This window comes from Sebastes fasciatus, chromosome 8, assembly GCF_043250625.1.
Source record: "Sebastes fasciatus isolate fSebFas1 chromosome 8, fSebFas1.pri, whole genome shotgun sequence".
Taxonomy (NCBI): domain Eukaryota; kingdom Metazoa; phylum Chordata; class Actinopteri; order Perciformes; family Sebastidae; genus Sebastes; species Sebastes fasciatus.
This window is the reverse complement of record NC_133802.1, coordinates 23,396,727-23,422,315: the sequence shown is the minus strand read 5'-3', so window position 1 is coordinate 23,422,315 and position 25,589 is coordinate 23,396,727. Positions and strand designations below refer to the sequence as shown.

Here is a 25,589-nt window from a genome sequence, read left to right as displayed (position 1 = left end):
GAGTTTAAGTCATGTGGCGGGAGTCTACACCTCTGCTATGTAGTAAGGAGGTCAGTGAAATGTAAACTCGTCAAGACTTATTTGCAATAATAACATCTACAAGTGAAGTTACTGACACAAATATTACTGCTGTTGTACACAATCATATGAGGTACACATGATCTATAGTAAAAGTCCCCATTGACAGTGAAAAAGCCACAATAGTGTGATTGTAGGATTTGACTGTTTCCAACTTTGGTGACTCCTGGTGGTGGCATCAAAAAAGACATCATAGCAGACAGCATTGCACACGGCTCTGACCCTGGCCACTGATCAATGGGCTAAAAGCAACAGCACCAGATTTCAACAGGGCTGTTTAATTTTTCTACAATTAGAAACTTACGCCATCATGATAATAATGCTACATAATAGGGGATTTGATGTAAGGCAAAGCTATGAAGTCAAGGTTGAAAGACTACATGAATGTCTAAACCCTCCTTGTTTACAGCTCAGCTGAAATATGCTAATTCTTTCATGTAAACTGGTGATTCAAGGTCATACGTTTGCAAAAGCTGTAAACTGAAAAGTTAATAATCAAACAATGAGTTAACAAACTTCCTTCAATCAAACGGTGCCATACTGGCCAAGTCAGTTTAGTTGTTTTTTTTAAGCTGATTATGCCTCCTCACCCTACTGTCCGATAGAGGAAGGAAACAGGAGTGAGAGAGAAGTACATGACAGATTACAGCAAATTATGCACACTGACCTTTTCAGTTAGTTTGTCTGTTTGTCACAAATTGGAAATTGCTCACTTTCACACCTTCGTGCCATCTAACAATTTTCAGCAAGAGGTGACAGAAGACAACGGCTGCTGCTGTTCAAAAACAACTCTTCCGTAGTGATCAGATCAGTTATTTATTGGCAGCGATGCTTTTACATTTCTTTACCGGCAGTGTGCATGTGATGAAAGTTATTGGGAATTTTTCTCTGCGGTCAAATAACTTGTGTGTACTTGACATGAGGTGTTTCCACGGTAACTAGCCACACATTACTCATCACAAACTGTGGTCATACAGTATGAAAGCAAATTGTGGATTATAGTGGCCGCCAGTCTAAGAATAACTCAGAGTATTTAGGAGTTTTTTTCCCCAGTTGAACACTAAAGCAGCTGATTTCACTCAGTAGCCAGTGAATAACCAGTGCAGAGGGACCAATCAAGGACAACAGCTGGTGTTTGATTGGACTAAGAAAACCTGCTGAGGAGTTCAGCATGAAAGAGAAACTCAGAAAAAGGTTTTTCACTCCTCCTCACACTGCACAATCACACACTGATGTCTCAGACTGAATGTGTGAGTGAGACGAGTGTTGAGAAAGAGAGAGCAGTGAGTGTGCATGTGAGAGAGAGAGATGAGTTCCACTCCACCCACATCCATCCGTGTCCAATGTGAGGGGGAGGTGAAACAGTTGAGAGCTTACTGTGCTATTAACTGGCATTATTTAGTTGCCTCAGTCTGGAGAAGAGACTAGTAAGCAAGACTGCACCCCACCAGGTAGGACTCTTCTTTTTTGTTTTGGATGCATTTATTGATTTTCATTTACTGATCTTCTCTAACGGAAACACAGATTTCCAGTTTAGTCTTAAAAAACATGTTTGTGCTGAGAAGTTATGAAGGATCGTTGGGGCCCTCAGGCCGTTAACGTCTCGTGGCTCAGGCAGCATCTATATGTGTTGGGACTTGAAATTGAAACACCCTGAATTACTAGAATAGCAGCTGAAGACGCAGTTGCTTTCAGTGAGGTTAAGACTATATCTTTCATAAAGTACTTCAGCAATTTGTGACGACAGGAGGTGGTGATTCACTGCTGATCACACAGAGAAAGAATGAAAAGGGCTCATGGAAAAGGGTGACATAGGCTGGAAAAATGAGACAGTTTTCTGTAATGCAGGAGACTTGATTTTTTTAGGAGGTCAGTTGGTGAAATATGTCAGTGGGAAAGGAGTGGAGAGAGTTCAGCTGAAGAGAATGCTGATGAGTGGCTTTTGACAAAAAAAAGGGGAAGTTGAGGGGTAAAAAGAGAGAATGTGTGTGATGGTTGTGCGCAACGGGTCATGATCCAGCAAGAAAAACACCCTACTCTTCCCCTTTCTGTTGTGCACTAAAGGTCGTCCTAATAAATTATTTCTTTCAGACATCAGAAGTTGTTGGGTTCTCAATTCGTCAAAGGCCCCGTCAGATGATCATGTGTTTAAATGACAAATGTCATGCATTGCACTGTTGGTTTCTGTCATACAACATAATACAAATGTCAAGAAACCAAAGCCAAAGTTTCTCAAATGAATGTTAATTTAGCTGTTTATCATGTTGCCTTGTCTCAGTCAGATAAACTTGGCCAAATTGGAATATACTTTCTACTCTCGTCCAGTCAGGTATCTAGAAATGGTAGGCGAAAAAGCAGCTGTTTTCTTTACAGGATAAACTATGACTGCATCAGTAAACTTGAGTGTCATTGGTGATACCATCTGTAGTCTCTGAGAGCAAACATCCCCACAGAGTTGTACGGCTTGTGGTTCACCCTATTTTTAGGGCAGCCGAGATGTTGCTAGAGCTATTTTTGCACCTCATGCAATTCTGCAGTGTGACCGGTGCAGCAGGCAGCACATGCCAACTGGTTTAATAGTTGCCTGCCGTTCAGCAGAGCATTGCAGCGGGTGACCAGTTTGAAGAGATGTGTTACAGTAAGATGAACATGCTCTTTTCACTCTTTCTGTGGCAGGAGGAAGTTAGCATGGTCTGTGGAGGGAAGAAGGGGGGGGGGGGTGTCTCAGCGCTAAGAGTGTGAAAGTTGGCAGAGAGGCATGTTTGGGTGCAGCAGTGGGTCACAGGCCTCGATTTATTACCAGACTTTGTCCTGCAAAGAAGATCAGAATAGCTTGCATGCACATAAAGTACACAAGGATTCTGTGAATAGGAGCAGAGCAGCTGCTATTTCATAGTACATGGTGAGATAATTAGATATTCACTTCCTTTTTTATCCAGAATTCCACCCAGTTGGATCAACGATGACTTCCCATGTGAAACTCCGGAAGGAGAAGGTCGGTACGGTGGACTACGACACACAAATCAAAGGTAAAATAACGACTTTTAATTGCATAACTCTGTCTTTATCACACCTCATATTCACCTTGATCAACATGTGTTCTTTTGTGGGGGGAAAAATAAGCACAATCCGTTTCACACCTTCAGCAAGAGTTTCACAATGAGTCATGTTCTCTCGTATGTGTTTATTTCTCTTTGCCTTATCTGTTTCTTCTTCTTTATTTCCCTTTCAGAGGTGCGCTGCCAGCTTGTAGACCAGCTGAAGCTGTTGGACTTGCAACTCGAGCAGAAGAGCCAGCAGCTGCAAGACCTGACAGACTACCTGCGGCGGCGGAGCGAGATTGAAAGCGAACACGCCCGCTCCCTTGAAAAACTCGCTGAAAGGTTCACCTCCAAGATCAAGAGGTAAAGCCACTCCTTAGCACATAATGTACAAAAACAACCAGCAGTTGAGGATGCTGTTGTGAAGCATTCCTGGTTGTATTTTACAACAACCTTTCCTTTGTCATGTGCTCAGGAAGGAGCCCATTAGTCACTCGGTGGCCCAGGTATGGCTGGCTCTTCTGTCCCAGACCCGCCAAGAAAGTAGGGACCACAATGGACTGAGTGAGCACTGCAGCAACTTCCTCATCCAGCCCCTCACACACTGCCTGGAGTACACACAGCGCCTCGCCAAGAAGGTACTGATCTGAGCGCTGGCACCCACCAAACACTGACATAGTGTGTGTTCCAAAACCCATACTACCATACTATTTAGTGTGCCAGAAAATATGAATTACGTCGAATGCAGAATGCCAAAAATACCAGGATGTCCTACTGCATCTGGTTGCAGTATGCAAGCCAGCAAGCTTTTCTGGCTATTCTGACCCACAATCCTCTGCACAGCAGATAGTAAGAGGGTCAAAGTTCAAGGCACAATGTTATGATGAAGTGTCCCAATTGTATGCATACTGCATGCAACAGTACGTACTTTGTAAGGGTAGCTGCAGTACCGACTGAGAGTAAAAGTATGCGATTTGGAACGTAGCCTATTCTTTGATTAGGTATTTGTGACATGTCGGTGCATGTGTTTACCTGACTGGTTTGCTACCACTTTCATTTCCTGACTCTCACACCAGTTGAACTCTTGACATTAAAACTATTTAGTGGCTGACCATGTTTCCTTTCATGTCGTGTTATCTCACTTTGTGGTCGTTGGTCTCTACGCCCGGTTTGCAGAGTAAAGACATCTGTACTCAGCTACAAGATGGACTACTCAAGGTTACCACAGAGCTACAGACTGTAAGTGACAAACCAACCATCCAAAACTTTTCCCATTTCCTAAACAACCAAAGTAAAGCACTGCTGTGTGTGTCTGTGTGCAGGAATGGCGGACGTACTACCAGTACCACTCTGACTACGTGACTGCAGAGGGGAAGCTGAAGGAGGCAGAGAAACAGGAGGCGAAGCAGAAGAGTAATAATAAGAAGCTGGAGAGGTTGATAGAAAAAGTAAATACCCTTTTTTATGTAGTATGTGCATACATGTCTGTGTATGTCACCTCTTATTAATAATTGTTTATGTGCCATAGAGACAAGGTAAGGCCCAAGAGATCTACCTGAAGTGCAGCAAGGCCCGAAACGAATACCTCCTCAACTTGGCTGCAGCCAACGCCTCCATGAATAAGTACTACCTCCAAGACATCTCTACTCTCATAGATGTGAGTACATCATCAGTTTTTGAATTTTAAAATGCTGGCCTTTATTACCTATCATCATCAAACTTTTTAAAACATTGGAACATAGTATGATATTAGACTAGATATCCCTTTAAAATATCCTGTTTAAGGACATCTTGATCTCAAAGCACCCAAATTATATATGTGATATTGACTGATATAATTGTCTCCCTCAGTGTGCAGATGTAGGGTACCACCTCTCTGTAGGCCGGGTGATGGAGGCGTACCTGTCCTGTCGGGGGCGGACCCAGCAGAACCTGAGCACGGGGCTGCAGCAGCTCCAAGGCACTGTGTCTGGACTGGACCAGAGCCACGACAGAGACACCTTCCTGCAGGACCACTATAACACCTTCTGTATGCCTCTTCGCTTCACCTATCAGCCCCACGATGGAGACCAGGTCTGTATAATTTTTGTGTATTCAGTGGATTATTCAGCTGTTGGACATCAACTCTAAACTCTCGTGTGTCTCTCAGGTGTCCGAGGTGAGTGCAGAGAGATGCGATCTGGAGACCAGATTCAAGCAGATACAAACCAGACTGAAGGTAGTCACCCAGGAAACAGAGGAGGTAGAGTACATCACACAATCCTCATTATCACCTGTTTTGTTGGTCTACTGTATCCACCAGCGTTATTAACTCACCATGTCGGAGACCAGGGAAGAGTTTTCTTGCGATCTTAACCACATTTTATTGAAGTAGATGGAAAGTATCCAGAGTTCAAGTAGAGATGTGAAGTCAAGCTTGTGAACATGTGAGGAAAAACGTACAATTAAAATTTTCTATAGAAATTAATCAAAATTTGGCCAGCGTGTCCTTAGGTCAGTAATTGGCAGGAATGTGCCCAATTAAAGAGACTTCAACGGTTCAACAAACACAGGGCTTTAATCCAGGAGGCCGCTGTTTGTGTCCCGTGTGAAACCAACAACGTGTGTTTTGTCTTTGTCTTCACAACGTTAAGTTTAACTTTGGGGTGCATGTAAAGAGCAAGCTTAACGACCCCTCAGCGTCACTTTTCGGTCGCAGTAAACACATGATTGATGTTGTGAATTAAACAAATACACTTGCTTGGATTTAGGAAAAAAACAACATGGTTGGGCTTAAAATTACTATGTTTGTAAAGTGAACGTGACGCTGGATGTTGTGAACACGGGACACGAAAGATCAGCTGATGTGAAAGTGAAACGTAGGGACATGATGAAAGCTTTAGTGTTTGTTGGACCCATCCACCTCCCCTCCTGCCTGGCCTGTGTGTCTCTTTTGCTCTTTACACTACGTCACCACTGACCCTTTCTCTGTGCATTTACTGTTGCCGTGGATGGGTTTACATTGCAGTTAATGGAATTCCCGTGGCATTGCATAGGGTGCCTTGTGCGGCGGTTTCGATGGTTTTGACGTCCTGGGAATGAGAACGGGCTGAGTAATTACAAGCCAACCCATATTGTTTTTTCCTAAACCTAACTAAGTGGTTTTGTTGCCTAAACCTAAGCCAGTGTTTTTGTTTGAATTCACAACGTACACACCGTGTAGTGGAGTGTCATAGTTTGACACTCTGTGCTACCCGGTGCGTTAGAAAGTGGCGCCGAGGGGTCATGACAAAGCGTCAGTATGTGACTAGTTGGGATGAGAAGGTGTTGATTATTCATATGTGCTCAAATTGTAATTCTAGCTTTTTCAACATGCACTTCAATGCCACATAATTGCAATCAGTCAGTTCACCGCAGAACCTCATATTTTGTACACCATCACCATAATGGTACTTTGTATCAGTGTCAGGGCAATTATAATAATATAATTGTGTGCAGTATTGCCAAATAATGATGTTATCTCTGCACTGTCACACAGGCCAGTAAGAACATGTCGGCGGCCCAGTCCTCCCTGCTGGAGAGTATTGGAGATGATGACCTGGAGCCCGGCGGTGGGTCGACTCAGGAGGACGCTGATAACCTGACGGTCAAGCCCAGTGTGGCTCGCCGCAGGGCCAACGTGCAGGAAATAGAAATCCTCTACTTAACCGTGAGTCACTTTTTAAAGTCATAAACCAGTATAGCACACTGTTTAAGGAGGTTTTAATGATGTGTTTCTTTGGGGGGGTTGTTGTTGATTGAATGATGGTGACAGCATGATAATGACATTAAATCACATCTGATTTGTTTTACAGAGAGTAAAAGAGCACCTTGTAGGCAGCTCCCTGGTGTGTAAACTGCAAGCCAAACATGACCAGCTGAAAGTGGCGGTGGAGAAAGGTATTTCTTCTGCATTTCACACAGAACAATGCCAATGGGCAAACTGCTGACCCAGTGTCCTCTGAATACAGTTGGTGCATTGTGGACTATTATTTCCCACTATACTGTGGTTCCTTTTTTTTTACCAGCAAGCAATTTCGTTTCTATTTATCATTGATGTATTCCTCATTTCTTCTTATTGGTTGGTTCTGCTTTTTTTTTCTCCTAGCAGAAGCATCAAATGGACATCAGCCGAGGTACAGATATGAATGGTTTAAGAGCTCTTATCATTGTATTCTTGGTTTAATTGCGAACAATGCTGTGTACTTTATAACTTTGTACATATTATACAAGCTCACTGTGTCTTCACATTATGGTATGTGGCTCTGCAGACACAATGGAAAGGCGCTGCGGTTCAAGAAGAATCACTCAAGTGCCAATTTGTTGCACAACCACAAACTTTTCGGTGCAGACATGCTGTCCTTCATACAGGTAGCTCATCATTTCCTCTGTTAGCATTTCTCTCTTTTGAAAATATTCAATCTATTTTTCCTATCAGTTATCAGTGATGTGTTAGACTTGAACTTTGTGAAATTCATCACTAACTTTGTTCCATTCAGGCATCCGGACAACAGATTCCTATTGTCGTGGAAAGCTGCATTTGCTTCATCAACCTCAATGGTGAGTTTTCAAGACTGAAGGAACCGTAAAACAGAAGACAAGACATTCAAAATATGAATACATTTAAGACATTACAAAACAAGCATGAATTTGTAATAGCTGTGACCACATGTGTGCACACACAACAACCTCACGAGTACTGGACCTCCATGGCACAATGAAAAAAGGAACTATCTGCTGAGACAATGAAGCCACAAGGTTGTCTCGAAGGTAACCATCAAATTGCAAAAAAATGCAAAAAGCTCTTGTGAGACCTGACGAGGTATCCAAACCTTAACCATCTCGTGAGAGTTTCGCAATTTGCGTCAGACCTTATAGCCACGATCCTCCCACAAATGTCTAGGAGAAATGGTTCATGAATTATGAAAGAGCATTCACGCTTCAAAAATCATAAAAGTGGTGTTCATTTGTGAAGATTATCTTACGGAACAAAACGTGTAAGTATCATGAACGTTTGTTTGCCACAGAGTTTATTTTCTGCAATAAACCAAAACCCAATTGAAAAATCACATTAAATTTTGTGGAGGGAACCAGGGCAATGCTAACTTCCTCGTAGGCCTACAAAAATGTCATCCATCAATCACTCTATAGGGCACGGGAATAACTCACACCAATGAAAGAGGAACTCTTTGCTGAGTGCAACGATGCCTCCCACAAGAGTTTAGGACAAACGGTTCATAAGTTTGGCCATGGTATGTGAATCCATTTAAAAGCTATGTGGCTTTTTGTTATAGGCCACTCTCACTGCCTCACCCCCTTTTTGTCAATTGGCAGGAACACAAGCACACACCTTCACACCCAAACACTTGACCTCCATGCCAAATTTCAGCCTCCCAGGGCAAAAACTGTGGTCGCTAGGGTGGGAACATTTTTGTGGACTGACTAACCACCGCCACCGACCTGACCGGGCAACACTGACATGAATGGGCTTAAAATAACACCACAGACTAGACCAGTGATTATCCCATTTTTCTAAGAAAAACTTAATTTTAAAGATGCTTTAATGGGATGTCACTTTTACACATTATGACTTTAAATATTTTTGCATTGAATCTGAACGTTCTCAGCTACTTTAGAGCACTGATCTGTCTGTCCGTCAGGTCTCCACCATGAAGGGATATTCAGAGTGCCGGGGCCTCAGGTAGAGGTCAACAACCTGAGGGATGCATTCGAACGAGGTAGGCCCGTGTGTTTTTGTGTGTGCGTTTTGTATGTGTCGTTTTATAGAGTAGCTGTTGTCACTGTGGAGCATTAATAATGTGGGGCAGTGTGCTGTTGGCTTCTCCTGCAGGAGAGGACCCCCTGGCTGAACGCCGATATGACCTGGACTCTATCGCTGGCGTGCTGAAGCTCTACTTCAGAGCTCTGGAGAGTCCCCTCTTCCCCATCGACAGCACCAGCCAACTCCTGGAGCACGCACGTGAGTGTGTGTGTGTGGGTGTAATGTGCTGACATGTCAGCTGAGTGTGGCAGAGAGCTTATCTTTCTTTCATCACCTTTTCTCAGAAATAAAGAACGAGGCAGAGAGCGCAGCTCAGCTCAAAACGGTCATCTGTTCCTACCCTGAGCCTGTCATCATCGTCATGAGATACCTCTTTGCGTTTCTTCATCAGTGAGTATTGCAACTCGTCGTAGTCATCACCATTCAGGACATAACGTATCTACAGAAAGAAGTGAATCAAACAATCAGTCACAGGAAACCACAACATTTCTTGGAAGAAGGAGGACCAAATATTTTTACCTGTTAGCTCATGTCTCAGTGTGATGGATCAAGGTTGTTTTTTTTAGAGCAGCACATTTTTTACACAAGACAACTGGGCAAAACTGGATTGGTGACTTTTAATTTAGAATTTGTCTTAATTTCTTCACCCTAATTGTATTAGTGCAAAATGATGACGCATTAAATAGTGGCTTGACAGATAATAGAAATGGAGACAGCACACAAAATTAGACAAAGGACAAAATTACACACTAAATTGTGCGCGTACATTGCAACAAAATGTGTTGTGTGTAGGATTTGGTGAAAGCTAAAGAGCACTAAACCGTGGTAATGCCGTTCCCCTCACTCCGGGGCCATCCTTAACATAATAACACTACTTTAGGAGCAATGGAAGTCAGACGGCGGCTGGCGGTACTCACGTTACTGCAGTTTGAAGCATGTTGGAGAACTACGGTGGCCTTTAAGTGACGTAAAAACGTGAAAGGCTCTCTCTAGACCCAGTGTTTGGTTTGTCCGTTCTGGGCTACTGTAGAAACATGGCGGAGCATCATTGTGGACTTGGTGAAGAGGACCTGCTCCCTATGTAGATATGAAGGGCTCATACAAAGCTAACGAAAATACAACAATTCTTAATTACTTTCAGGTGATTATACACTAATGAAAACATAGTTATGAATATTATATTCCATTTCTGCTAATAGATCACCCGAAATGTTACACACGGTTCCTTTTAAATCAAAGTAGTAGTACCAGAACATTTAAGGGAAACGTTTTATGTAGGAGTTGGGTTAAAGTAAAGTTCTGATATTATTTTTGTAAACATGTGTGTATTAGATAAATGTAAGAAGGCCAGAAATGAAAGCATCAGGACATTTGACTGGACTCTGTGCCTCTCAACTTTTAATTTTTGACTTCTTCTCTCCTTCATTATAAAAATGTATTTGTATGCGTCTGTGCTCCCTGTCTCCAGTGTGTCTCAGTACAGTGACGAGAACATGATGCAGCCGTACAACCTGGCAGTGTGTTTTGGCCCCAGCCTGGTGAGAGGGGCTGACGATGACGACGTGGTCGTCCTGACGCCTCAGATCAACGCCCTGGTGAAGAGCATCATCCTCCAGAACGAAAGCATCTTCCCCAGCCAGAGCGAAGTTAAAGGACCGGTGTATGAGAAATGCATGACACTAGAACAGGATGACTGGTAAGAGAAATGATGTTCATGCACATACCAAGGATGCAATATGGTGGAATTATTATCTGAGGGTGCTTTTTTCTTTGCAGTGAGCCTATCATTGAAGATGGAGATGTAGAAGATAAAGATGGTACGTTTTATGTGCATATCTTAGTTTATCACCTCTCTAAGGCTGTGATGGTGTCTCTGAATAGAGTAAAATAATGTGTCAATGTGATGCTCTACAGAGTTGGAAACAGGATCCTCAGCTGACAACAGCACCAGCTCGTGTGCAGCAGCGACACAGAGAAAAACGGAGCGTCCTAGAGCCAACAGCAGCAGCTCAGCTGACCAAAGTAGGCTGACAGCTGGACTCGCTGCAGGTGGAAAGCTAAAGCTCCAGATTCCCGTCGGGCCACAGTACAAGGCACGGCGAGGCCAATCTCCTGGCTATCTGCGCAGAGAGTGAGTACCACTGGATGTCGCAGGATTACTTGTTATGTTGGATTGAGACATTAATATTCAATGTTTTCTGATCTCTTTTTCTGAATACAGATTGCAGGAACACTCATCTTCCGAGGATATTGACGTTAAAGTTGACAAGGTCTGTCTAGTTTCTCATTTTAAATGACTGGTTCCACTATTAAAGGAGCAGTGTGTAATATTTCTCGGGATCTATTGGCACAAATGGAATATGATATTCATAACTATGTTTTCATTAGTGTATAATCACCTGAGACTAAGAATCGCTGTGTTTTCATTAGCTTAGAATGAGCCCTTCATATCTACATAGGGAGCGGGTCCTCTTTTGTGAAAACGTGCGAAAGCTCTCGCGAGACTCACTGCCTTACGACCTATCCTACCCTAACCATTCAAGGTCAAGGCCTGACCTTGGGGGTTACCTTTTAGACACAACCCCTCTTCACCTACAGTAGCTAAGAACATACAAACAAAACACTGGCTCTAGAGAGATACTTTCACACTTTTACATTGCCTGAAGGCAACCGTAGTTCTCTGACACTCTTGTGAAACTACTGTAACGTGAGCCGCAGAGTGCAAAACCGTGGTACCACCAGCCACCTTCTGACTTCCGTTGCTTCTGAAGTAGTGATATTGTGGTAAAGACGGCCTCTGAGCGAGGCAAAAGACGTTACCACGGTTTTGCATTTGGCGGCTCACATTACCACAGTCTTGAAAAGGGAGGAGTGAGTGGAGGGGTACTCAGTTGGTTACAATCTGCAACTTCACCACTAGATATCACCAAATCCTGCACACTGTATCTTTTTTAAGGGTTTGTAAGTTGTAAATAATGGCTTTAATAAGAGTTCATACAAAATGTACCACTGCTTTATATTCATAAAAGGTCATTATCATAAAGGCATTGGAGGGTTTTTACAACTAACAGTCAAGTCTGCAGTTGTAAATGAGAAGTTGCTAATAAATGGATTTTGGTCCAGATGTTGTGCAGCACTTTTCCATAGGGCAAGTGGTTAAACCATCCTTTGGAGAGAATAACAGCCTATAATTGATCTATAGAGCGTTACTAAATCATTTATTCATATTCATAAAGTGATTAGTTATAATTTACAAACCTTTTTTACAGTGTCTTATTAGAAAGCAGCACCGAATTACTAATGGTTTAATGACAATAGTACGTTATGGTTTATGTTATTTGATGTTAATGCCAAACATAATCAGAAGCTCTTGAGCCGAAGGGAGGGCAGAGAACAAAGAGAGTTTTGTCTCTTTCCTCTCTCTCATCACCATTGTTTATTTCATCTCACAGGAGGTCTGTCGCCAGATGGACTCGGTCTTCATGGAGCTTCTCACGCGGCAAGCACTGCAGGATCCCTCCTCCACCGCCTCCTCTCCCTCTGCCCAGGCTGCCCAGAGGAAAGGGAAGAAGGATGGACGCTGGGGGAAGTGAGCGAGGCTCTTCAGAGCGGCAGATCCACTGGACTGAGAGGACTGGCATCACTAGATGGAATGAGAAGAGAGAGATGATGCTAATTAAAATGGTGCTCTGACAGTAGCTTTCAGCACATCTATTTCTAGAAAACAGATCACTGGCCCCTAGTCACTTCTCTAAGGTCCTTGTGATTGGTTAAGGTTTCTTCCCACAGGGTGGCTCCCCACTCAGAACTCCTCTTTCATGTTTTTGTACAGCAGCACCCTGCTGTGACTCCAGACCTGCAATACAATGTGGGAACTGTGGATTACTTGAAATGCACAGATGTGAGTGTGTACAGCTGAATGTGGTTATGCAACTCATTACTTTATATCTGCATCTGTGTGTTCATATGTAACTGTTTCCAGCCCAATTTTCTCAGTGATTTTTAGTCAGAAAACGCACATCTATACAACAGTACACATATATTCTTCATCGAATGTCTGTTTACCAACATGAGATGGAGTCACGTTGGTAAAAATGTGAATACTGTAGCTGTAAGGAATTTGTATATATTCATTATTTGTATCTTGTTTCACACCTTTTTGATTTGATCTGTATATCTAGGCTACATGCCAAATAAATATTTTGTCTATTCTGACTGCTTTTTTTTAGTCTTTTTTTGTCATAAATATGAAGATGTTGGATGTATAACTTAATTTTACTTTAATCCTTTGTTATTATGTGTAGGTTTAAAGTTAAGATATAATGAATGCATATTTGAAATTGTACATTATTCTAAGTTACATTTTTATGAATAGTGAAATCTGAGGGCTTTTTATCATTAGCTTTATTATGGTAACAGATTTATGAAATGAGTCAAACCACATATAGCACAAAACCAAGAAAAAGGAAATGGGAAAAGGAAAAATGGATTTAATATAAAAAATGTCTTCTTTTCTCATTCTCTTTTCACATTTTCCCATAATAATGTAATGTCTTTAAAGATATGATCTATAACAAATCTGCAAGGGTCTTGACAGAATTTCATGGTGTGAGAATAATGCCATAGTAGGTGTAAAACTGTTTCTGAATATTCATCATTCATATTAATTATTTGATAACTTGTTCCTTTTTTTAAATAATTTCTTTAATATACATGTTCAAATACAGTAGTATAAACAGATACATAGACAATAAATAACACCAAAAAGGATACAAAACAAAAATGCATCACATTTACATTTCATAATTCCAGAGTTTTTTATATGCATCATATTATATTCATTCATGTTTTTTGTTTTTTTTTAACATTATGGTGCTATATTTTCTGAAATCATTTATAAAGTGCATGAAAGATGGCTTGGTTCCTGACCATTTTTCTTATGAATATGGAATTTTCCAAAAAGAATAAATAGTTGTAGGCCTATGATATACAGCATGTTATTTTTATTTATTTTTTCCCTTTTTTTCAAGGTTGTTTTCAAAAATGAGATTTACAGTTCGTAATTACAATAGTTTATAAACCAATTTTTAAGTAGTTGAGCTTATAGACAAACTCATTAAGTACACTAGAGAAAACAACTTCAACATTCAAAATTGAAATAAAATTAAGAAAATAAATAATAATAATAATAATGATAAAAAGAAAGAATAGAGTTAAAAAAAACACACAAAACAAAACAATAATAATACAAAAATAGGGAGTGATAAGTTAATAGAAAATAAAAAGGGGGGGGGGGCATATTATTTTCAAACATATCTTGAGTCAAATCTAACATTGCTCTAAAAAATATTTATTTCCAACATTCATCTTAAGTTTATTTTTTAGGAAGTTGGCTACATCATTCCAGGACATTTTTGTATATATACATTAAAAAAAATTGATGTGAAATACTCTCTTTTTCTCATTATTTTTGATAATTTAAATCTCTTTCTTCTTTTTTTTTTGCTCAAAGTCTTTTTATTGGTATTCTGTAAAAAATCCAATAAATAATTGTATAAACAAATTATACCCCCATCCCTATAACAATATTACTGCAACATTAAATAAGCAGTTCATTTCATAAACAATTACATTTATACATATAAATGAATTAAATCCAATAGCAACATAAATGAAACATATACCAAAAAAAGAATAAAAAAAGAGGAAGGACAAACAAAACAGAAAAATAAGTAAATTAAAAATAATAATAATAAAAAGAAACTAAGTATAAATTGTGAATTATATGTAATATGGGGCCAGCAGTTTAAAACTTCAATGTCAGTTGTATCCATTTTTCTATATAGATTTAAAAGGGTCTCCATATAGCATAACATTTCTGAGCAAATATCTTTTTTTTTTTATTTCTTTTTTTTATTTATTTCTTTATTTCAAAATTAAAGTATACATGGTAACAGCAGAAAACATAAAAAAATGTACATACAAAAGAAGCATAGCGAAAACATAAACAAAGAGCTATGACAAACTTAAAAGGACAACAGAAATTAAACAAAACCAACATAAAATAATAAAAAAAAACAATAAAAATAAATAAATAAGTAGATAATAATAAAAAAAAAGACCACACGAGAGTATGACAATAATTTCACTTAAAAACATTAAAGATATTGCATACATTCATTGTTTTCATTGCTTTTTTGTTATGTGAGGAAGAACTTGTTGACAGATATAATTCCATTTCTTTCATAGATACAAAGAAATTAGGCCTTTTTTTGGGTAAATTTACAACTTTTGAATGTGGAACTTCGCGAGAATTAAAATTAAATTGATAAGAAAAAATCTGAGAAAATGTTAACAAGTATAAAATTATTGACATCTTTCCACAATTCACATGTATATTTAAATTATTATTATATGTATATTTATTTCTGAGCAAATCTCTTTCTTCTGTTTTTGACTCGGATGACGTGTCGACAGAGGTTTTTTCCCAGACTGCTCTGCGGCGTAACAAGTCCACGTCACTACTGCGCGGGCGCAGTGACGTCGCCGCGGTGCGCTGAGGTGGACTTCCTTTCCTTTCAGTCAGTTCAGTCAGAGAGACAGAAACAGAACCGATCCGCAGCTGGACCTCCAGAAAACAACACAAAAACATCCCGGAACACCTCTCAGACATCATGATGATCCGGATAGCCGCTTTCCTCGCTCTACTGGCGGTCTCTTGCTCCGGTAAGTCACCGGGGGGAGAGATTTAACGGCGGTTAATTAGCCTGTATTGCTAAGCAACCGTAGCTACTAGCTAATGCTACTTCATCAAATCACCTCCAAGCTTCAGCTAAACAGAAATGAAGAGCGTTATTAAACAGAGACTGAGGGGAAAAGGTGGCAGAAGCAATGTGAGGAAGAGAGGAAAGGATGGTTTTACAGAGCTCAGAGGAAAGTGGGAGAAATGAGGTGTAGTAGGAAGGAACAGGAGAGATGACACAATCATATCAACACTTAACATCTGGACTAGACAGCACACTATTTACAATAGTAAACATGACACAGGTAGATGTAATCATTGTGGACAACAAGAGGAAACGGTGGAGCATGTAATGTTGCATTGTGAGAGATGTGAGGAAGAAAGAAGGCATTTGAGTCAAGGCCTCAAAGAGAATTTAATTTAATAGATATTCTACAAAAGAAGTCACTAAATGAGTGTTATAGAACATTAATTCAGTATATTAGACAAATTAATATGATTGGAAAAATATGAGGTTGTTTGTTCTGTTTTTTTTAATTTTTTTAATTTTTATTTTATTTATTTTTTGGGGGATATAGTAATTATTAGCCAGAATATCTATCTATCTATTTTGTTATTATACTGTTTGACTTGCACCAACATAACCAAAGCAAATTCCTAGTGTAAATCTCTTACACCTGGCAATAAAACACAATTCTGATTCTGATTCTGATTCTGAATGAATGCACCAAATCGTTGTTTGATAACCGCTGTGGTGGCAGTTTCTGTTAAAACAAGACACAAACCAACGTAACAACTTGTCCTTCAGTGAATTTAATAAAAAGGCATACATTAATAACTAAAGCATCTGCAGATGGACTCACGAGCACAGCCACCTGTTGTGGACTGTGGCAAGTGAGCCCCGAATACAGAGAGTAGTCAGTATTTATACATTTAAAGCATAACATGAAGATAAGTGCAAAGAAGAAACGAAGAGAAGGATAGAAAGTGTATCAATGCGTCAGCACACAGCAGACAACAGAGCATCACAAGACATAACAAGTATTTCAGCAATCTGTTGTTTGCAGTTACAGAGATCTAAAATGTCAGGTCACTGTCCTATGGTGACAAAGTTGAACATGTGAGGCCCTGAGATTGTCTAAAGGTACAGTGTTAAACTGCAGATATGAAAATTGCCATTACACCGGCAATAAACCTTAAAGAAGAAGAAGAAGAAATCACCTCCATGTGTCTTGTAGTTGAGGCTGAGTATACGTCTTGGAGGAATGTGTACGAGTTGTTATTACTGTGCAGATGATATTGATGATGTTATCTAACGTTATCTGTGCTCTCTGTGTTTGACAGGAGAGACCTGCACAGACCCAGTCATCACCCCGTCGGCCTACACCACCTCCGACGCAGTCATCTCCTCTGAGTCTGTCTTCATCGTTGAACTCAGCCTGGCCTGTGCCAACGGAGCACAGGTAACAAACAGTCCAACCTCCAACACTTCAAACACACAGTGTGATTATATATACTGATGTTATTATTGACTCACTGGTGATCATGTCTGTCCTTCTCCAGAGTGTGACTCTGTATGCTGATGTCAATGGAAGACAGTTCCCTGTGACTAGAGGCCAGGATGTTGGCAAGTACCAGGTATGGTAGTGTCCTCATGTTTTGTTTATTTGTTTATTTGTTTTGCACAATTTAATACTATACAACATAACAAAAAAATAAATGAATAATATAAAGTGTAGGAAGAGGCAAAAAACCCACTGAGCTTATCTGAAGACAAGATTAATATAAAGAAATAATATGACTACATAATAGTGATAACAAAACAATTAGGACAAGATATATATAATAACAATACAGTAAATATATTTAAAAAAAAAGACAAGTGTGTTGCGTGTGTCTAATTGCAAATCACATTTCTCCTATTCTTAGTCTGGATAACCCTGAACTTCTTACCCAATACTACAAAAAAAACATTTGACGCTCAGAGCTGGTCCTCAAATAAAGTGATTCCTATCTGATTATCTAATCTTAGACCAACAAGGGGTCACTGTCTCGCTGCAGATGAACCACCTCTTAAAACCTAGAGCTTATCAAAGAAGCATTTGTCAACATGTGATTTCTTCCCTCAGGTGTCCTGGAGTCTTCCTCACAAACAGGCCAGCTCTGGAACATATCAAGTCAAATTCTTCGATGAGGAGTCCTACAGTGCCCTGCGCAAGGTTAGTGTCTGATTCATAGTTATGATAAGCTCATAGTTTACTGTCAGTGAGCTCCACTGTATTTGCAATGTTCTTGTCTGTTAAAAAAACAAAACGGCTTAATTTGAATGATATGTGTGCATCTCCTTTTGTTCCAGGCCCAGAGAAACAATGAAGATGTAAATGCCATTCAGCCTCTCTTCTCTGTCAACATCGACCACAGGGTGAGTCTCTTATAGACCCTCAAATCGAACACATGTATGCACAGTTATAGTGGTTGGATTTTATAGCCAACAACTTTACTGTTTTGGTTCATGGCCCTCATCAGGAGGCAGCTGTTTCCAGCAAAATAGCTCTAAAAAAAAAAAACACTGTACACCTACCCAGTACCAAACAGCAAACAGATAAGCTAGCTGGTGAATATAGTTGTGTATTTAGCAGATATTTCCCTCATGATATAGTGGAGACCAAAAACAGAACTAAAAGAGAGTGAATATTGACTTGCATTCAAAAGGCAGCCATAAAAACAACTCCCAATGAATGCTCATGTTGCTCCATATCTGCTGGACTCAAGTGGACTACTTAAGTCTGAAGAAGTTATGCTTGAAACGTTACCGTGCAATAAATAAGCGGACATTGGAGCCCTACAGTGTGCAAGCTATTTGTTTATTCTATGATCTGCTCACTTTCAGCTCAGCACCTGCCCTTTTTGGATTGGATGTGCATGTATTTATGCCTTTCTCCTTTTAAGAATAAGATCATACTTTAAAAATTACTCTTTTTAGTCATTGTATATTTTGTGATATGAGTCTCAATCTGCAGTGGGCTACCACTGAGTCTGAAATGTTAAAGTGCCTTAAAGAAGAAGTGCCTTAAACTTAAAAGCATTCTTTCTAACAGCCAGCAGGGGGCGACTCCTCTGGTTACAAAAAGAAGTCTGATTGTATTGAAGTCAATGAGAAAATGAGCCTACTTCTCACTTGATTTATTACCTCAGTAAACATTGTAAACATGAGTTTATGGTCTCAATCACTAGTTTCAAGTCTTCTTCAATACAGTATGATGTTCATTTAGTAAATTATGGTCCCATTTAGAGTCAAATAGACCATAAAGCAGGGAATGCTTTAGGGCGTGACTACCTTGTGATTGACAGGTCGCTACCACGGCATCGTCCAGTCTGGGAGTTCTCCCTGTTTTCGTCTTACAACTTTAAATCTTTCACAGTTTTTCAGTGTTTTCAGTTCATGAAAGTTAATTGTAACCTTTTGGTCGCCAAAAAATGTTTAATCCAGCGTTCGGTTGTAGTTTAGCTCCACCCTCTTGTGTCACTTCTGGTTGCAAAAATACGGAACTCGAGGCTTAAAAAACATGCACCACAAACCAGTAGTTGAATTTCTAGAACCAGGTGAAACTAGAGTGTATAATTGGTCATCATTTGCTTACTTCTCCTCTGATACTGTGACGAGCTTTAAAAACAATAAATCTCTCTCCAGGGTGCGTGGAACGGCCCATGGGTGGCTACTGAGGTGATGGCTGCCCTCATGGGTATCCTGGTCTACTACATGGCCTTCAGTGCTAAGAGCACCATCCAAGCATAAACGATTCACAATCACTGGATCGTTAAAGACTGAATTCTGGTGGATCTCGACCAACGATCCATCACCCAGTGTCGTGGCAAGCCAAGAGGATTTTTTGCCACTTGATCTGCTTTGGTACGAGGAGCAAGAGCAGCAGTCTTTGTATTTTCAGTTTTATTCAGACTGTGTCTGTACACCATCAGTCTTCACGAGTTTGTCTTGTCAATATGGATGAAATTTTGTAATTTTTTGATAAAACCAAACAATAAACCTGGACCACATAAATTAACAACACAAATATAGATAATGAATTCAGTCCTGCTTAAAAGATATTTCTACATCCATCCTTTGTGTTTCTGGATGCACTGGCAGGAGTGGGACTTGTATAGATGTGCTGAACACCAACAGAGCGCGGTCAAGACCTCAATGCATATGAAACGTCATCAATGTGACTGCACTGACTGGCCTGAACAGGTCGAGTGTAAATGTCTCTTCCAGTAAACTAAATAAATGGCTTGTTTTTCTTCCAGAGTAATGTGTTGCTTCATGTGACAGACCGCCTCTTCTATAAATTCCTTTTTCTCTCAGACAGACTGGGAGATTTGTTGTCTCTCGTTCCATGGCAACATATGTCAACTCTGATTTTTTTTTTTGGGTTGCCAATGGTAAATTGGTGAATTTTGGATGATTCAACAATCCCTAACCTCATCTAGATCAAACAATAACCAGTTCCAAGCGGATTTAGCTTTCACAGATTAATTGCTAGTTTCTGTCCTCCACTCCAAATCTGTTTCTAAGAATTTCCATAAAAGATTTCAATCTACTGTACTGATGGAAAATTGCAACTACTATAGAATATTTGACTCGTATGAGACTTGTTTTTGTTCTTATTTTATAACGTTCACCCTGTGTGATCATTTCATATTTATAGTAGTTAACAAAACCATGCAGGTTGACCCCGTTGTTGATAGAAACATGTTCATTTTGTGGCTGAACTCTCAGTGGAAATGGGGGGGTCTATTTTTGTCTGTAGACGAGAGGCACGACTGTCCTACTGGCATTCCTAGATAGTCATGACGAGGGACGCCTTCAGCACACCAGCAGCTGATGTCTTGCTCTGTTTCCTCTTAATGTACACTTTCCGTAAACATGTTATAGGTGTTAAACCAGTTAAGAGGCCCCGGAGCTGCTGTTGTTTTTCTGACTTGCTGTGGTGCAGTGCCATCAGTTGAACACACTGTGGCAGCTCTGTGCTGCTTTTTAAAGCCTGGGTTGGATCCGGAGTGAGGCCAGCTATTACCTCATGGACAGATTACAAGTGATTTTTACTGCTTCATTATCAGCTGTTGCTAATGTAACGCAATACATTGCATAATGCTCTTTGAGCCCCTGTTCTGTTCTGCATCAACTTCTAGTTTTTCATATTTACGCTTGTGCTTATGTGATCTAGTTAGTTACAGAGATTTAAACTTAGCCTGTCTATTTCTGTAGTTGGCCCCAATCAGTGTTTGCACTTGCTGTACAGCACATGGAGTGCAGCTTTTTCATCTAGCAGAGCGGCACAACTGCAACTTCTCACCGACTCCCAGGAGACTAATGTAAACTTTGTATATGGGTAATGTGATCTGCACACATAAACACTGCATAGTGTACAGAATACACAAGAAGTTACTCATATGACTGCTTTCCCGTAGCTTCGTCAGCACAAACGCACACGCTTTCATGGTGTAAGCATATCTCCGCTTTTGTCTCCTGTCACCTTGGCCAGGATACAATAGAGACATCACAATGTTATGAGTTCAGAGAAGACATGAGCTGGAGTGAATCCAGGCGCTCCCTCGTGGAGTCACCTATTAGGCTGTGGGAAGTGGGGGGACGGCTGGATGGAGGGATATAAATGGAATGAACAAATAAACAGTCAACGAAGGCCACCGAGCTGATGCTGACACAAAGACTTCCTCCTCTTTGTTGTGTGATGGAGTTCACCATGTTTAACTCCAACCCACACGCATCAGGGCAGATGATTGCGGATGTAGAATGAAATATTGTTGATGTTTCAGAATGAATGCACTCACAGGAAGTCACAATTTATTCTTTCAATGACGAATTGTTTATCCGTAGATTTTTTTTTCTGTTTCAGACACAAATTTACAAGCTCACGTAAACAAACAAATCTGAATCACATTATTTTTTTTATATAATTACACAACACATTTCATCTTGATTCATCACTTTCAACAAACACAAGACTTTCATCAGGAGACCGATGTTTGCGTCCCGTGCGTCATGTTACAAGTGTTTTTTCTTTCTTTTTTCGGTCGCAACACGTGTTTGCTGCGACCGAAAAGTGACGCCGAGGGGTCTGACAAAGCGTCGGTATATGACGAGTTGGGATGAGAACGCGTTGGGTTGGTAGGCAGCACGGACTCATGTCATTAAAGCAGCACAATTCTTGTGTCACACACTCAGAAGCTTCCCCCATACAGGTTTTTCGACCAAATTTGTGTCTTAATGAGTCCACAAGTGCTGTTTTTAAGTCTTGTGTGGACTCAGCATCCCTCTGTGTGTGCGAGTGTACAGTCGACATACCTCAGTCACGTACACGAGCACTCTCACCCTAAACGGTGTTGTTTTGAGGCTGCTGTCTCTGAGCATTATGCACTGCTCGTACATAATGCAGGAGGCCTCTGCTCAGCCCTTCAGCCGGAGCCCCGCATTGGTTGCGCTCCGACACAAACAACGGAGGTGAGGGCTCTGGCTTGGCTCGTCTCCTTGACATGACTCGGGAAGGACTCAGCGAGACATTCCTCCATTCTCGGCTGAGATGGACGGCGTAGCGCTGTAAGATGTGTCTTTTGGTTTAATTAAAGGAATTCATTTTCAAGGATTCTGTTATTTTAGAATATTGTTGTTTGTATTCTTAGTTGTTATTGAATAAGAAGCATTCTCCAAAGGTTTTGGTGTGTTTTATGCATGTTTGTAATCCCGAGGGAAAAAACAACAATAACAAATAACCGAATACCAAAATTGAAAATCGATTACCTACCCAACGAACAATTAACCGAATAGTCGAATATTCGGGTCCAGCCCTAACATGTGCTTATTATTATTATTTATTACACGGCTTTGTTGAATACTCAATTCTGATTGGTCAATCACAGCGTTCTACGGTCTATTATTTCTTAATAGCAGACCGTTGCTATGTATAACAGACCGTTGCTATGGGCGCAGTTCTGATGTCGAACTCTGGAGGACCATTTTGTCATTGTTGTGAAATAAATCCCTTCATGGCGATGCAAGACACTGCCGCTCTGCATCGCTCTGTCTGGGTTTATTTCACAACAGTGACCGACTCGCTGTACATAATCCCTTACCTAGTTCATCATTATCATTATTACATAAGGCAAAACATTTTTACTGAGTTACTATAGAAGAATGTGTGTGTGAGTGCTGTGATGCAGAGAAAAGCTGTTTTGACAGAGGTGTGTAAAACACCAGCTCCGGGAGCCAGACACTGATGGGCTTAGTGAGATTCAGCAATGTGGAAACTGGCGTCTCACAAACCATCCTCACATGAAGTCACACTTTCTGTCTCCGCCGTGAGCAGCACTGTCTCTACTGCTCGTATTTCACGCTTTTTTGAAAAGCAGAACAAGGTCAACAAACTAACTCAGACTGTATCTTTTCACGCTGGCTTCCCCAGCTTCCTTTACGCTACAATAACATTATTGTTCTGGTGATTTCATGGTTGTGTATGTACAGTGAGGCATGTTATGTGCGTAGCTTCCTCGACCACAACAGTTGGACTGTATTTGGCGTGAATAAACTCACTGTCACTTCCAAGCTTTTGTGTTTTCCTCTGTGTGATCTCCCTCTTCCTGTCCTGTTTGGGCATCCTCTAATCCGTTCTGCCTGTCGATGCAGTTACCAGTCCAGAACCAGCCATATATGGGGAAATGCCCTTTTCTCTCGCAATGTATTCTCCTCCATCATATTAGTCATCCCCTCTACATTTCGCACTAAAAGGTCAACCACTGCAATAGAGCCTTTTTTTTTTATCTATTTACGTGCACTGCTCATAGCTGGCCTGTTGCCATAAAATACTATAGGTTAAACAAGACCAGACACATCACAGCAAACTGTTTCTCTGCGCATAAATCCTGTGAAAGCACGTTGAACGAGCTCCCATAAAATTTTATCAGACGCTGTCCACATGCCTGTTTTTACAATGAAGGAAAAAAAAGTACAGGGTCTTTGTTGAGGCGTAAACACAACCACGCTTTAAGTAATGAAAACAAGGTGGGCGTAAGAAATAAAAGCTAACCTTGATTCCCCTGGCTCTCAGGGGAAGAATCCATATTAAGATAAATAAATACTTTGTCTGCTCTCGATTACGAGGCGGGCGGTCCTGTAGAACCATAACTGCTGGCAATAAAAACAGAAGTGTGGCTATATTTGGCCAAAAAAACACCATAAAATCAGCTGCAGTCAAACTGATGCAGTAAATAAAGGCATATCTGCATGCTGATGCCTTTTGTGTGAGAAAAATGTCTCCCAAAATAAACTCCCAGCTGCTTTGACAGACAGAAAGTATTAAGAGAGAAAAGAATTTTGTGTTCTGAAGAGGAATGATGAATTGCATTCTTCTTTTGCTCCCTCTGTTTATAAAGGATGATGCTCCAGTGCTCTCCGCTAACACAGATGCTGGCGTTGGTTGTGCAAGTTGGTCGGGGCCTCCCGGTGTCTTGGAATGAGCTCAGTAGCGGCCTCGGCAGTCATCAGGTCTGCGGAGGGGGTCTTGAGTTAAGCAATGCAGACACATTGCTCATTGTAGTAAAGCTCCTGGCTCCAAGTCTGATTTATTCCAACTTTGGTCGGGGCTGGGGCGCTCCGTCACTCTTCACAGCCACTGGGTGCACTCCTAAATTGATTCGAAGAGGTGCGTTTACCTATTTCCCTGCCCTTGTGACAGCCACACAGTAGAGTAATTTATTTCCTTTATAGCCCCCAACGCAGCCACGGGCCTGGCAGGAAGCTCTGCCCTACTGTAATGAAGCAGTGACCTTGAGTTTAGACATCAACCTTGCTTCAGCTCGGAAACCATAAGCATCAGGACATTCAGCATAAACACACCCTCCAACACACACACAGGATTACAAAAACGCAGTGACCTACCCTATAGACCATCTATCATATGCTCTGACAAGGAGGGGTGATGGTGGTTGGGCAGATAATAGTCAGATCTATCCTCAGGAAACAAGACAGAGTTGCCGGGAAATTCTCTGCAATGATAAATCTAATTTTAGTGGCTGTTTGTGCCAGCATTTATTGGAGAACATTCATTATTTAGCTGTTTTATTGCTCACTAATGGCTGCACAGATAGTATAATGCGCAATGTAAGTGACGTCTGGTCTCTCCCGTCAATCTGAAAGGCTGGATGCATCTGAGATCTGGACCTTTCAGCAGAGGAGAATCATCCTCTGACCTCTCAACATCCTGGCAGGAAGCGGAAAATACATGAACACCCCGAGGGTTTGGGAGAAGTTCATCTATTTCCTGATATAACAAAAGTGAGACACGGGACTATGTTGCCGTAGCCTTTTGTTTTGGCAGAGAATCAAAGTGCTTTGCGTCTGGGGAGCGAGTGGCGTGCTGAAAGCCCAAACACTCTGGCTGCACAGAGGAAAAGGTGAGGCTTCTCCTTCGACCCAGACGAGCACTCCTGGGACACCTTGAAAGCATCAAAGTATTGTCCTGCAGAATCGCATAACCCTGCTCTGTCATGAAAAAAAAGGAGGTGCTGAAGTGACTCAAAATGAGTGAACAGCATTTAAAGGAACAGTGTGTAAGATTTCAGGGGATCTATTCGCAGAAATGGAATATAATATTCATAACTATGTTTTCATTAGTGTTTATTCACCTGAAACTAAGAATCGTTGTGTCTTCGTTTGCTTAGAATGAGCCCTTCATATCTACATAGCGTGGTGCAGGGATGACGTATTTTTGTAGGCCAACCCTGAAGTCAGCATCGCTATGGGTTCCCTCGACAAAAAGCCAAAGGGAATATTTTCATTGGGTTTTGGATTATTGCAGGAAATAAATTCTGTGACAAACAAACATTTACTTACACATTTTGTTCTTTAGAAGAATCT

At 40.8% G+C, this 25,589-nt stretch overlaps 2 protein-coding genes across 3 annotated transcripts; both read left to right on the top strand.

The window, feature by feature from the left end:
• The first annotated feature begins 1,302 nt into the window (after nt 1-1,302).
• On the top strand, nt 1,303-13,134 carry LOC141772919 (rho GTPase-activating protein 4-like). Of its 2 annotated transcripts, none has more exons than XM_074644443.1 (22): nt 1,303-1,529; nt 3,018-3,107; nt 3,311-3,482; nt 3,595-3,757; nt 4,296-4,358; nt 4,442-4,567; nt 4,648-4,776; nt 4,971-5,192; nt 5,269-5,361; nt 6,637-6,807; nt 6,953-7,037; nt 7,249-7,273; nt 7,409-7,508; nt 7,637-7,697; nt 8,798-8,875; nt 8,989-9,117; nt 9,204-9,309; nt 10,388-10,615; nt 10,696-10,736; nt 10,834-11,050; nt 11,141-11,189; nt 12,372-13,134. In XM_074644443.1, exons 2-22 carry the CDS (start codon nt 3,041-3,043, stop codon nt 12,510-12,512), a joined length of 2,466 nt encoding a protein of 821 aa, XP_074500544.1. In that variant the 5' UTR covers nt 1,303-1,529; nt 3,018-3,040; the 3' UTR covers nt 12,513-13,134. The 2 variants fall into 2 exon arrangements, with proteins under 2 accessions (XP_074500544.1, XP_074500543.1); XM_074644442.1 differs by having other exon boundaries at nt 7,246-7,273.
• Nucleotides 13,135-15,454: 2,320 nt separating this feature from the next.
• Nucleotides 15,455-19,967, top strand: ssr4 (signal sequence receptor, delta). Its single transcript, XM_074644441.1, has 6 exons — nt 15,455-15,645; nt 17,006-17,124; nt 17,225-17,299; nt 17,791-17,880; nt 18,018-18,083; nt 19,353-19,967. The coding sequence occupies exons 1-6, from the start codon at nt 15,594-15,596 to the stop codon at nt 19,455-19,457; spliced, it is 507 nt and encodes a 168-aa protein (XP_074500542.1). The 5' UTR covers nt 15,455-15,593; the 3' UTR covers nt 19,458-19,967.
• The last annotated feature ends 5,622 nt before the right edge of the window (nt 19,968-25,589 follow it).